Genomic DNA, 15145 nt, shown 5'->3' with positions numbered 1-15145 from the left:
TCTAGGCGCGCAGAGGCCTCTGCTTGGCCAAGTATTTGGAACAGCTGTTCGAGCTGACTTCGTCTAGATTCAACAAAAATAAAATAAACATTGCGTTAAATTGTTTTCTTGCATAAACTTATTTATAAGTAGTCTCTCGCTGCCAAGACTGAGTACCCAAAATACATATATGTAGGCATATATTATACGAATTTGTAATAGACTTGGTAAAAATAACATATATGTATATATATACCCAGGCATTTCATTCAACTTGAACTTGCCAAAAATCATCTTTTAATGAATGAATGAATCACAAATCCTAGGGTCGTTCCATAAGTAAATGACTTAGTCAGCAGCCGACTTGGGATATACGGCATATAGAAGTATTCAGTTGGAACAGCTTGATATAAGTTTCTTTCAACTTGTAAGTTTCATTCTGATGCGCAGGATGCGTAATGTGAATTATTGTGCATTTCATTGCAAATCCTTACACCCATACCCCCCCTTCGAAGAGGATAAACAGTGAGCCAACTTTGAGCATAAATTAGCCATGTATGTGAGTCCTTGGTTGGGTGTTTGGTCGTGGGTGGTGGGGCGTGGTGGGGCGTGACGCTTACCACTGCAGTGCAGCGATAAAGAGCTGCATATTAAAATCTTCTATGCCTCGAAATGAATTTTGCGAAATAACCAAACAAAAGCCTCACTTGCAGAGTGGGAAAAGGATACACTCTCTCTCTGTGTGGTATAGAAGGCTTACCCAATATGAAGGATTTTGCCATGCGTGTTTGTTTTGGTTTTCCATGGCAGCCGGAATGAATGCGTAACTCCAGTTTCCAGTTGGCTAATGCCCATATACATCTCATAAGTATAACAAATTGTTTATGCATGCGAAACGTGATTTCGTTCCATATGACTGGAGATGTGGGTGAGGCTGCTGATCCTATAGTCTTAAAACTATCTCAAAGGCCCTTTGACTATTAAATATAATCATCTTTGTATTAAATCAAAATTGTAAAAGAACTTTTCAGCAGGCTGTGTGTATTGTAATTGTCACAGTACACCCGAGTCCTTGGACAGGCTTGCGATTCCTGTGTCGATCAATCCAGTCAAAGGACGACTAGATCATCTTTCCCTCTTATCCGCCTGTTTAATACTTCAGTTCTCCTTATGCTTATCTCTATATATAAAACTGTTTGTCCTGACTGACTGACAGACTGGCAGACTGACTGGTTGGTGATCAACGCACAACCCAAACCGTAAGAGCTAGGAAGCTGAAATTTTCACTGTAGTTACCTAATGTGATAAAGGATCACGTTAAGACGGGGTTTCCTCCCGCAAGTGTGGAAAAATTGAGGTAAGCGTTGTTATGAAACTTTTTTGTTTACCACCCGACCGGCCGCAAATTCACTTTTAAAGATCTTTGCTCAAATTGCTTCACACTTTTAGTAGAATAAATGCTTATTCGGTGGGAAATGTGATTCAAAGATTTTTTGGGCGAAGTTGTAAGCCTTGTCCGATTTTCATCAAACTTATTTGCATAGCTCGACAAAAGATCTTAATGAATATGTGTGTTAACAATTTGGGAAATTTCACCCGCAACAGTGGTAAATTAGTGGAAAACGGTTGCATAAAAGTTTTTTGCCGATCCGATCGGCTTCAAAATCATTTTCAAAGATCTTTGTGAGAATACCAGCGCAAATTCGAAGAATATCTGTATGCATGTACACACCCACATTCATGCGCGTCTGCTTTGAATTCATCAACGGCATTGCAATTGCGATTGTATTGTTTTCTGTGCTACTATTTTAATTCGTTTTTTTTTCTCGCTAAGACTTATTTTTTGGTGTGACTGTCGAGTAGAGACGGCGGCAAGAAGCGCAGTTAGTTGCAATTTCGAACCCTGCGAATGGAACTTATTTTTATACCCTGAACCCATTAAAAATGGGTACAAGGGTATATTGTATTTGTACAAAATCCAAATGTATGTAACAGGCAGAAGGAAGCATCTCCGACCCCATAAAGTATATGTATTCTTGATCAGCATCAATAGCCGAGTCGATCTAGCCATGTCCGTCTGTCTGTACGTCCGTCCGTCCGTCCGTCCGTCCGTATGTATGAACGCAAGGATCTCAGAACCTATAAGAGCTAGAGACTTTAGATGTAGATGCTCCTAGCTCCCGCGCAGATCGAGTTTGTTTCCGATAATCGATAACTTACTCCGTTTCCAAGCAATCGATAAAAATCTATATCGATATCCTGTTTTTTGGGCAATTTTGGTAAATAATAAGAGCTAGAGTCACCAAACTTGACATATAGCTTCTAAAATAGAATATATATATGCATTTGATGTTGAAAGAAGAAGGTTCAGGGTATCTCCTAGTCGGGAGCTCCCGACTAGAACCTCTTACTTGTTTTATTTTTTTATATTAATCTTTGTTACTATGAAAACAAAAGAGCGCGTAGCGCGAGCTAAATTTTGTGTTGGACCCGACTAGAATCTCTTACTTGTTTAATGGAAGTGGAGATCTGGATGAGTATAATCAATTTGCGACGGGCGTGTACTTAATGGAAAGGTAATATATACAATTCTCTGAACAAAAACTTCCACGGGCAAGACCGGACATTACCCGCTAGTCTATTATATATAATAATACTTACATTCATTCCCGTCAATAAAACCTGCTTCTATTTAAAATTATTTTTAGCCAGTAGGGAGCGGTTCATCATTGATCTATGCGTGTTCAAGTTAGTTGCCTTTATAGGATCTGACCTTACTTGTCCGAGCTGTATACCTCAATGTCTGGGCGTGGGCAATGCGACTGATAATTTGCAAATTTGCGCGTCAATGGCCGTGACAATGATTATCCCCCGCACAAAAACTTTTCGACCGCCATGGAAAATACTTTTGTTTCGTGGCCTACCATCGTTTTGACCAGCTGCAACGAATCTTCCGGCGTTTTCTTTTCTGTCTGCTGTTGATTTTTTTTTTTGTTTTTACTTGCTGGATAAAGTTTTGGCCAAGGTGGCGTACTAACAAAACTTTTCCATTTACTCAAACAGATGAACTGGCTGCGCTAGGAGGTTGTTGAGGAGAGTGTTCTTTTGGGTGTGTTAATCCTTTTAGAACTGTGAGAGTCGCGATTTACAAATAGCAACGTTTTTGGCTCGTGAAAGGATTCGAGCTACGGACTAACAAAAGGCAAGCGAATCTTTGCATTTTATTCAGCCAGCTATTTATTGAAAGAGCCACAAAAGCGAATTCCCTCACCTCAGCCCTTTATCGATGTTGAGGCTGAGAACGCAGCCTGCGGGCTGGAGGCGTGGCTGTAAAAGTATTTACACGCTTTTGTGTGCGTGTGTGAGGAGGGAGGGTTATATTTGGCAGTTTGGCGGAACTAATTAACTTCAATTTAAATGAAATACGAGCTGCGATTTGGCCACATCGAGAATGGGCATCATAAAGTCAGTGAGAGTAAAAATAATGGTGCGAGCAGTCGGAGAAGTACGCACATCACATGTCCAATGGGCCGTATACGCAATTCGAAGCCACCACCCCCATTGGCTAGGCTGCAGAGCTGTTAAATTAATGCCTGCTCGTAAGTTTTGCAAGGAATTCAATTTTTTGCGCCACACCAAGTAAGACGAATAGTGGATACTTTCTTGGGCGTCGCTCGCCCACACCTACAACTCCCCCAACTCCCCCAACACCAGTTCGCCGTTCGCAGTTCCCAGCTCTGGTTCCAGCTCCAGCTTCCGCTTCAGCTGCCGTGCACACACACGTTTGGCAATCTCCCAACGTTCTTTCCCTTCTTTGTTTCACAGCTCTTGTAGTTTTATTTAGCTGGCTTGGCTTTCGCTGAAAATTGATTGGAAAGTTTTACCATTAAATTGTCCTTTGCCGTAATCTACCATTTTACGTCACTCACATCGAGATTTCTGTTGCCCCCGCAGTGCCCCGCCCACTTTGTGGGACTTAAATAAAAAAAAAAATGTCATTGTATTGAATATTCGTTTTATTCATATATTAACAGATTTCTTAAAAATGCAATAAGTTTCATATGCATTATTTTCATTCCTTCAAATTAATTTATACAATTTTTGACTGCGTTTTCATTTAGCAAATAAACTTATATATAGTTTGTTTTTCATTATTTTGTTTTCTGCCTCTTCTTTAATTATTGTTTCACTTTTATCTCTGGCTTCTGTACACCGCTTTGCTGCATTTAGAGTTCTAATAAGTAGATGCTACATAGAAGTAAACCCAATTCATCATAAAAACATTCACAATAGTCGAATCTGCTTAGATGCCTTCATTTTTTACAGGGTATATAAGGTCTATGAGTACCTGTTGGTATTCTAATTACGTTGCTTGAGATTGAATTACATTTAAACTAAGTTCAGTATTCAAGTCTTGTCTGCCGGTCTTATCGCTCCTCTGCCTATTATAAACATATTACATATGCGTATTAACAAGAGAATTTCTTAAGAATTCTGTTGTGATTCGAGATGAAATCATAAAAGGCAATTGAGAACAAACATTTGAATGCTGTAAATAATTATATTCTTTGTTAACAAATCTCTTTGGCCATGCTTTAACTACACATTAGCATAATAATAATAATAATAGTAATAATAATTATAATAATGTTATAACTTATATTATTTTATATTAAAATTTAACATAATTAAACTTTAGTCTTATTAAGTTTCCCCCATTTCATATGTTAGCATTACAAACTAAATAAATACATACTCGTACCATATCTGTGTATGAAAATTATAACTAATTAAATTTAATTTTTATGTGCACTTATCATAATTAAAACACGCTTTGTTTGTACCCAACAAAAAGTATTCTCTATTATGCGGGGAAGACATTTTAGGTTTTTTTGTTTTCTTCTTTTTTTTTTTTTTTTTTTGTATAAAAATGTACGTTTTCCATATTCTCACACATTCAAATTTTAATTCAGATATTTATAAGGTGCGGTAGTTATATTTAAAAAACAGCAAGATAGTGTATATGTAGTATATGCGGGAGACGCACTGATAGACTCTAGTGTTCCGAGCGATTGAATCATTCACACAAATTATTCACTCATGGTGAGTATTCACTCAAAGAGGGACTTCTACGATTCGAGGATAATTCATACACTCACGCGTTTCTGACAGCTTTATAGGGAGTGACACTTAAGTGTAAGAAACACAGTTCTACAAGTACGAGATGCGAAATTTATTCTACTTTACTTTAATAGCAATTTATGCATGTTTCCAATTAATTTTAGTTTTATTTTATTTTATTTGTTGTATGACTGTCTCTTTTCTATATATACCTGCATTTGTCCTTTTACATTATTTATATCGTTCTTAGTTTTTCCAGTTAACCTTTTATTGTACAAATTAAATTTGGCATATTGATTGAGTAGGTCGAAATACGCTTTTTTTCTTTATCCCAGTTTATTGATTTATTCGTAGTACTTTCTCTCTCACTAGAGGTTTAATTAGTTCGCTTAGCTACTTACGTCTAGAATTTAATTTTAAATGCCTTTAATGCAATTTTGGCAGCCCTATGTGAGTTATAAGCTTTACATATATGTTAATTGGTGTGAATACACTCGATCCTAGACGTGTACCTTCAAGCACATTCGCAGTATAATCTGAATTAAATGAATAATATGACTATAACTGCCTTCCCTCACTTTTTCTCAACTGTTGATGATAAGTGTATTAGCTAGTCTGTGTGTTGCTTTGCCTTCATTTCTCAATAGTCTTGTAATTTTCCAAAGGTTTTCAATTTATTGTCTGTCGGAACAATGGAAATCTTTTGCAAATATGAGAGTATTTAAGCCGAATCAGTTAGTCTGCTATTTATTGATGAATGCAGTTTCAATTTTCGTTGGTAAATAATCTGCATTCGTGCACTCAGAGAAAAGCGACATACAAAGCTCTAAAATGAATAACTTAGTTCGTTCCAAACATTGAGTAATCTTTTTGAGAAATCCTTTTGAGTAAAGTTCTTCCGAAGATAAGTTTAAGAAATGTCTAAGTAGGACAAATATGAAAAATCTTTGCTTTGAACAAAACAAGCTTTACTTTTTCTCTGAGTGTATATGTTGTATGTGCATAAAGAGAAGTATGTGCTGCTGGCCTCTTGTGGCATTAAGCTCCATTATAATTTTCCTTATTTTCCTGCTCATTTAACTTTTATCTCCGAACGGCAATCACAATTATTCAATAGCGGAAATCCCAACGAAGACCTCACACAAAGCAGGGCCTGGCGCAACAATGTGCGGGCGTGAGGGGCGGCTTGCAAGGAGCTGCAAGGCCTTTAAAATTGATAAACACACATATATACATATATATATATATTTGTATTGTGTGCAAGGATATGTGGCTTATCCTTAATTTTACTTTCTGTTTGCCAAAGCATCGCTTCGCTCCCTGGACTGCCTTTGTCCCAGGCTTTGGCTTTGTCTGTACGTTCGTTAATTTCGAATATATATATTTAATTTAATTCTTAATTACTTTCAGTCAGAGAAACATTCTGGCAGCAGCGACAAATGCTCATTTTTTATTGATGCTCAGATAGAGGCATGCAGTTGCGATTATCTGCGACTGCATTAGAGAGCGGCAGGGGGCGGGTGGGGAGTATAGAAGCAGGGTCTTGCTTTGGTAATTACAGCTCAATGAATATTAATTAACACACGTACACCTACACACCCATACCCACACACATACATATATATTTATATATATATATATATACAAAGCGAGATACGGCGCGGATATCTCCTTGGATATGTCTACTTTTGCCCTTGGCAAAAGGGTGGCAGTTGCAGGGCGCTGAGCGTAGGGGTTGCGGGGCTCTACACTGCATTGATGCTACATAATAGAATTGTCATGATGTGCTCCAGCGCGGCCAGCAGCATCAGCAGCAGCAGCAGCAGCAGCAGCAGAAGTTAATGGCGTCCCCAAGATGAGGAGCATGTCACGCTCGCTGAGCTGCGACGAGCAGCAAATGTGCGGCAAGCACTTAAGACTGGGTCCGGATTGGGGGGCGCGGTGGGCGGGGTATCTGGGTTGGGGTATGGCAATGATACCTATAAGCACCCATAGATCGCAATCGGAGGCGGCAACAGAGCAGTCGTAGCTGTGCGGAAGCCTTTGAATGTGGCAACTGCGGTGCCTGCACATAATGTGCCCGGCCATTGCTGGGCGCGGCATCAGCTGCTCCATTTGGTGCTTTGTGTTATTAGAGGAGCCACTAGCTATGTTTGTTTTGGTTATGCTCCGGGGGAGTGCCCCGTCCGGGAGTCTTCAATATGGCGCACTAACCTTCAGCAACAGTTCAAGGAGTTGGGGCCAACTAATCGCTCGCCGTAACCTGCCGCTGCTGTCGCTGCCGCTGCTGCTGCCGCTGCTGCTGCTGTCAACTGTGTGTTTTTTCGTTCGTTTATTTGCTTGCCACGCCCAGTGCGCCCGGCGCAATCACGTGCCCATCGACTTGAGGCCTGAGCACGCCCCGGGGAGCTGTCAAACGGCTGCGCGGCTGTTGTCTTCGTTCCACTGAACTAATTTCAAAAATTTTGACCGCCTTCCGCCTTTCCCCCGGAGCCACCCGCTCAAAGTTTTTCGTTATAGCTGTTGTTATTGCTGCTGCTGCCAAGCTAATTAGAAAAACGCAAATCCTCAAGCAGCAATCGGCGAAGCGACTGACGGACTGACGGACCGACCGGCTGACCAGTCTCCAGGCAATGAGATCTCTGGGCTGGTTATCTGAATAAACACAGTCCAATGTTTTATGGGGAGTGAGTTTCGTTTTAAAAATTAACATAAACTAATTCTGTAGCTGATTTGAATAAGGTAATGGGGCACTCGTTGTTCTCATACCCTGTAGCCTTTCACAGTGGGGTGTGAATATTCTGGCTAATGTGTGTAACAGGCAGAAGGAAGAACTTCGAGCCGTATATATGACAATCAACCTGATATGTCAACCCATTTGAATAATATCGACAAATATCGATGGTATATAGACACAGTTTAGGCCCTCTCCCGTCACTTTTCGGTTGCAGGGTATCTGGCAGTTGTTGTTGTTACTTGAAATTGCCTACAGTACACGTCTAGGATACATTCATACAGACTTCACGCTGAAGAGAGGGAAAGCTTCTAAACTAGCTACGAGTCGAGTGGAGTACATTTAGTTATATATATGTATATGTGAAGATGATGCAAGAAGTTACCTTGTTCAATGGACAGAAAGACAGACAGACTAACAGACCGACAAACACTCAGGTGCTGACGGCTGGCATCTTCTGTCTCCCTGTATGGCAGCTGGCTGCTCAGTACCGTGTTTCAGTGCTGGCCCCAGTCTCTGCCTATAGCTATACGAGATGTCCGTCCGCATCTGTGTAGGCTACCGGTACGCCGCCGGCTCCGCTCGCATTGAAGCTGCTGAGCGAGGCGGGGTCGTAGGTGGCGCTGGTTGTCATCAGCAAGTTGTTGCCCAGCGCCGCGCTGGTCACGGGCAGATTCAGGATCTGGAGGCTGCCAACGCCCGCGGAGACGGGCACGCCCACCAGGCTGGCGTTAAGCAGCTGCTGCTGCTGCTGTTGCTGCTGTTGCTGCTGCTTGTTGCGATTGGGATCCTTGAGGATGCCGTGCGGCTGGCGAGGCAGCGTGGCCGTTGTCAATGGCAGCGCCGTCGTCATGCTGCCATTGAGCGTGGTGCTAGTTGTCAGCGTTGTCGCGCTGAGATTGACCGGATGCAGGTCGTGCATGATTTGCATGGATGGCGTGCCGCCGGCTGAGGTGTGATGCGTAACATCGGGCGGCGGCACGCCCACAACGCCGCGCAATATACCGCGACGCAATGTGCCCGAACCGCCCACGGCGCTGCCATTGCCCATAAGCGTGGCGCCTCCATTGCTCGCCAGCAGCGCCGCCTGTGAGGTCACCGTAATGGGCATCGGCTGCAGATGCGCCAGCGGCAGCGGCGGCCCACTGAAGTCCAGTGTTGTCGGGTATTCCTGAAATGAATAGAATGGAATAGAAGTCGGCAATTAGAAAAAGTTTCACATTGTAACAGCCTCTGCCCTGGCCTAGGCCTGAGCCATAATTATGCATAGCTTGCGCTCTGGCTTTAAGACGAATTTCGGTCTCAGTTTCCGTTTCGTCAAAAGTTTTCTCATTTGTGCAGAAAGTGGGATGTGAGCCCAAGCCCAGCCTTTGTTATGCTTGCGTCTTACTCAACTTTCTCCTCCTTTGCCTTGCTACCTCATAGGGATAAAGAGAAGTTATAGCTGTGAAATGGATAGTCCTATTTTGCTCTTGAGAAGGCACAAGCTACGAGCCCTATGAAGCGATTAACAATGAAAATATATTTTTAATGTGACAAGACGAGGTGTGAGTCGAACTTTGCAGTTTTCAAGTGAAATCAACGCAAACCCATGCTGCGTTCTCTTTAAATTGGGAATTTATCTTTATTCTATCTGTCAGTTTTGTTGAGAAAGGACTGCCCGTCAGGAGTAACAATGTGATAATTGTAAATTGTGCGTTGGTTCGTTTGAAATGTCGCTACACAAATTGCAAACGTATTTGAACCCCCATTTTGGCGTTTTCTTGCTGCTTTTTGTTGCAATTGCTGTGCATTGAATATGTGTGAGTACATGTATAAAAGTTGTGGACAACTTGCAACTTGCAAGTTGGTAAAAAATGTGCTGCATTTTTCGTTGGCTGTGCTGCAAGTTGCCTTAGTTGGAAATATTATCTTCTACTTCGATTGACATGACACTTTGTGTCAGTTTGGAAATTGTTTCGCATGCTGGGGTCCAGTTGGGTCCGCGCAAAAGTATTTCCCGTAGTTAGACCCAAGTTTAACGCCCGGCACAAGGCACACGGAACACGGAGCTGTGTTAACTTTTAAGTTGCCTGCTACGAAAAACTTTAACTTGGGCGGTGACTTGCGTGCCTAATTGGAATATTGGAGATAGCACTAGCTTCTAAAGAATTGCTCTCTTTCTATCCGTTTTTTTAATCGAGAACAAATTATGTAAGGAATATGGGGCTGTGGCACATAAAGATGTATCGGGGTAACCTACACACACAAACAGACACACAGAAACGCACACTGCGCCTGGCCCTGATTAACAGCGAAACTCTGAAGGTCTGGTAGTTTAGCCTAAAAAGACTTGAGTATACCAAGGCGGACATTTTGTATCAGTTTACAAAGTTAAATTGTCTTTAACGGAAACTTCGAGCTGAGCTTTGGGTGTTGGCCAGGACTGAGCCAGAGGCAGAGGTAGAGGCAGAGCGCCAGCAATTTGTTGCACTAGCTGAATCAGCATAGGCGGCGGTAAAGGGGTTTCTCTATAAAACTTTGGCGGCTTGTGCCACTTAAAGGTCTTTGTTGTGTGTGTGGCAACTCGCGTGCGCTAATTCTGCTGGACGGGTTTGGGTTTGGGTTGGCCGGCTCATTATTGTCGTTATTGTTAAAGTTAAAGCCAAGGAGCGGCAAGTAGTTCATTTTGCGTAAATAGAATATCAAATGTATATGACTGCGCACCCCAAGGACTACCGACAACCGAGGCGCTGCCACTTTTAGAGCCATTGCATTGCCTGCTCTGAAATTAAATTATGGACACTACTGTGTGTGTATTTGGTTATTTATTTAATCGACAACAGCTCTGCTCTGTGTGGGCCTTGAATTTTAAACACGACACAAACATACAGTGCATATGCGGTATATACGAGAAACTGACTTTCGACCGGCTGTCTCCGACAGGCCAGACACGACTCGAAGAGATTCCAGCTAAGTGAGACAATGCCAAGTGCCCGAAGCCCGCACAAAACTAATTGAATTTCAAACTGTGCAAAACTCGCTAACAAAGTGAGCCATAGTTAAGTTGGACGACGCCACTCAGCACATGCACGTAGCTGCTCCCAGATAGAGCTGGAATCCAGTCCAGAACCCAAACCTGCCACACGACGCCCACGCTCAGCTCGGACATGTGTGTGCCGCATATCTAAATGGGACAGCAGCTCACAGCCAGCATTTAACTTATCAACTATATAGTTGGTCTGGGGCTAGATGTGGCCCAAACTTTATTTTTTGTTGCCCTTGTGGTTGTTGTTGTTGTCGTCAAACGGACATGCAGAACGCAATTGGCAATAAAATACAAATTGCCGCTTAAATAGTTACATGTGGGTCCAATGCTATACAAACACGAACCTGGGCGTTGGCCAAAACTGGCATACGTATGTATACCCTGTACTTTAATGAGCAATGCTTGTATTCAAACCACACCGTTTGAGCCTAAAATTGTATAGTTTTTTTTACCTAAGTTTAATTGGGGTAGAGTACAATTTTTTGTTGTCTTTTGCCTGACCTTTTAGTGGACAACTTTCGTGTTTACAATTTGAAATAAACAAAGCGAAAATTGTATGAACTTAAAATTGAATTTTTTCATTTGCAATGGGAGAAAATAAAAGCGCTGGAAGGGCGCAAAGCAAAAACTGGGTTTACTTGCAAAGCTAGTTTAACAAGACTTTCGTGCTGTTAACCATATTATTGCCTGTTTTTTGGGTCTTTTGCAGGCGTTTTTATAATGTTTGTGAGTGTTGGATGGCATTAGAAACAATTCAACACTTTTAATAAGCCGCACTGTGCTTGCATATTGCGTATGCGCCGCGTGGGCCACCTGGGCTCATAGCTGTGGCAATCAGTTAGCCACATTTGACCACGCATTGCCTGTCACTGCAAACGGGAGTATCGTGTGAATGTGAGTGAATCTTTTTTGTTTGCTGTCAGGCATGCGATTGAAATTTAATTTGATTTACTACTATAAATTGTTTTTATTCATTTAGTTTTGGCTGAGAAGGGGAGGGAGGGTCTGCGCAGACATCTGTGCACCGAAAAGTAATTTAGTGCTGGGGAAAATGTTTTAGAAAAACCGCAGCTGATACAAATGTTGTGCCTTCTCGTCTCTATCTTCCTCTCTCTCTCTCTCTCTCTCTCTCCTTCTCTCTCTCTATCATTGTGTGTCTCTCTTTCTGGCTGATTTGTTGCCGCATGCCGAGTGCTCTATATATTTTGTAATTTTTCTAATGATGTTTATCAAATAATTCAATTTGGCTTCACAAAAAACATTTCTTATGTGTGGCAGAAAAGGCTCGCACGAGCATGTCCACACACACACTGTCAAGAGGAGCAAGAGGACCCTCATACACACGCACACTCACACACACAATGGCATTGTTGGCCAACTAAACCGAAATTGAATTTTTCTCCCTCGTTGACTAAAAACCGCAAACAAAAGGTTTTGTGTCCCATGCTGAATGACTAACATGTGCAATGGCGCAGCGCGTGGGGCGCGTGGGCGCAGGGGGCGTCGAAAGCCTGCAGCTGTCCTCTGCCCTCTGATATGGCTACTGATATCTCCACTGGGCGACTCTTCATCATTTAACTGTTATCCAGAGTAAACAAACGCGCGTTGCCGGGACTGGAATTGGAATTGAGTAACTGGCCAAATCGCATAAAGCATAAAAGCCCATAAAAATGGTCAGCAGCTAGCATAAATATTATTACATTAGCCGCCATTAGGAGTGTGTCTCAGTGTGTGTGTGTCCCTTGCAGCTGGCGACAGCCCTTTGGGGATCCACAAGAGTTGGCTGCTAACTGCATTTCGTTCGTATCTAATTTATACAATTATTGGCCTGGCAGCGCCATAAAATGCCAGCTGACAGTCGACAGCTGTGGGTGGACGGGCGGGTGTTGGCAATGCCAGGACAGGGGGACACGAGTGTCAGCCGCATTGAGTGTCGTCTTAACTTGTCACATTTACACCCCTTTAGAAGCAGCAGACGACAGCGGCAGCAGTGATAAAAATAAAACAACTTAGTTTGCTCTAGTCGGGAGTATTTGACTAGCAAATACCCTGAACACTGCGCCAAGTTTCCTTTACAAAAATTGCAAGCTTATTTGCTGCTGCGCTGCACTCTTCTTTCCTGATTTATAATTAACTTTCAAGGTTTATTGCCTGATCTTTCTGAACTATGAGTCTATATGCCAACAGACTGACAGACAGACATGGCTAGATCCGCTCAGTTTCTCGTCCTGTGAATAATATGTGTACTTCATGGGGTCGAAGATGCCTTCCTCTTTTCAATGGGCTTAGGGAATAAAATTTACATATACACATGCTCACCTAAAAAGGAACGATGGCAATAAATTTGGAAAATTGATTTTCCCATGTTTATTGTGAATTTGTGGAATTTATATTGGGTTAGCCTAATGCGACACGAAGACGCTGCTCTCTGGCATTTTTTTTTGGGGCAGTCGAGCCCGGTCAGAAGATCAATGCTGGCTGGCTGTGGCATGCCACAAAATCTGGCAATAGTTTGAAATAAGGCATGCCGCATACATATTTGAAATGAAAATCATGCCCCAGTCAAGTTGGGCGGCAGCTCTTTATGAGTGATGCGGCGCAAAACTTTGTTGCATGTAATGAAGCGAGGCACATACAACAAGCGGCAGCTATGCAACATGACACAAGACAGCACATGGGATAAATTGTGAGTTACAATACGCGGAGGTTGTCTGTCCTCATAAACGTCGTACTTGCTGCTTCACACGCTGCGTATGCGTAATATTAAATTGTTGTCTTGAGAAAATAATGTTTACTTTTGCAAGTACAAACAGCAGCAGCAGCAGCACAAACAACAACAATGACAACAAAGCAAATGTAGCATACAACTTCCCAGCTGCCCCGATATCCCACCTCCATCTTATATACCCCTACTGCTGCCTGCAGCTTAATGCTTTTGAGTTTGTCATTTGTCTTTACAGCGTTGCATGCGGCACGCGGATTATAAAAGTCGAACCGAGTTAACTGGCAGCCATTCAGCTGCAGCGCACATTGGCAGCTGGCAGCTGCCACATGGCAGTTTGGCTGCCGTCCCGCAAGCCTGATCGTATATATATATGTGCATATATGTAGATAGATGTGCTAGTACACTTGGAGAAATAATCAAGAGTTATAGATCTAATTTGACCGAATTCAGCTTGGTGAAAACTCTATTTAATACCGAAATTCCTAATCACAAGTTTCGAGTACTCATTTTAAGCAAACTCAAGAACTCAAGCTGTATGAATCCCATGTCCTTCTAACTAGACTATATAACTTGGTTTTTCTCTTAGTGTATGCATGTGCATAAGTATATGTGCATGGTCCCTTCGCTCAATGACGGTCACAGAGCGATGCAAATGTAGTGGGATTTGCCTAGGGCTGACTGCCGGGCAGGGTGTGTCAGTGTGTGTGTGTGTGCGTTGTCCGGGCATCGTGCATAAAACTCCAACTAATTGCGCGAACTAATCCCTGGCCGTGACTAGCCATAAGCGGTGCAGCGGGTAGCGATATTAAGGATCAAGGCAGGCAATTAACATTGCATTGCAGCTGCACCTAATCCCGGCGAGTCTTAAAGAATCGCCGACGCGTGACGCGGCAACTCTGACGAAGATAAGGAAGAGAAACTCTCAGTTCTACTCACCATTGGCGGATACGACAAATATCTGTCGCTGTTCATGTTGTAGTAGGAGCCATCCGTTGGCGGTGCTGGCGATGGGGACGGAATATAGACGCCCTTGCTGATGAGCATCTGATCGTCGCGCGTCATGTGGCCAGCGGCGGCGGCGGCGGCGGCAAGGGCGGCTGCGTGCCCGTTGTTATGCCGCGGATGTGGTAGCGTGCAGGCATTGACTGCAAGTGGAGAGAGATAGCGGTTAATTAGTATCGTCTAAGGTCAGCAGGTCACAGGGCCTTTGCATGAATCGAATTGAATTTTTAAAGTTTGCCGCGGATGCTTCCGTTGACAACGCCCGTCCCATTAATGTTGTTGTCGTTGTTGTTGTTGTTGCAACAACTAAAGCGCTTTTCAGCCCAACTAAAGCCTGGCCAGCAGCACAATTTCAATTTGGGTGCTGCAATTGAGACATTTACAGGGCCATTTGAAAAAACCAGAAGGCAAAGACTTTGGCTGAAAGGGTCACACACGCAAACACACATGCACACGCATACCACATTGAGCACTGGAAATGCACACACGTAGCCTCCATTCGGTATTGAGCTTCCCTTTTGGCAGGCATGCGTGGCGCCCCCACGTAGGTGCAACA

The 15145-nt window shown here is 42.9% G+C and overlaps 1 protein-coding gene across 1 annotated transcript in view; it reads right to left on the bottom strand.

The window, feature by feature from the left end:
• Positions 1-6764: 6764 nt before the first annotated feature.
• The window catches only part of LOC115764444 (nephrin), a 66848-nt gene continuing 58467 nt past the window's right edge, over positions 6765-15145 (bottom strand). Inside the window, exons 22-23 of the mRNA XM_030707454.1 lie at positions 14524-14732; positions 6765-9005 (exon numbers count right to left, since the gene is read on the bottom strand). Coding sequence (XP_030563314.1) covers positions 8361-9005; positions 14524-14732 — 854 coding nt within the window. The 3' untranslated portion in view covers positions 6765-8360. The remainder of the gene's footprint in view (positions 9006-14523; positions 14733-15145) is intronic.

The sequence above is a fragment of the Drosophila novamexicana genome, unplaced genomic scaffold, assembly GCF_003285875.2.
Source record: "Drosophila novamexicana strain 15010-1031.04,08,12 unplaced genomic scaffold, DnovRS2.1 tig00000858-arrow-arrow-pilon, whole genome shotgun sequence".
NCBI lineage: Eukaryota > Metazoa > Arthropoda > Insecta > Diptera > Drosophilidae > Drosophila > Drosophila novamexicana.
This window is presented reverse-complemented; position numbering and strand designations above follow the sequence as displayed.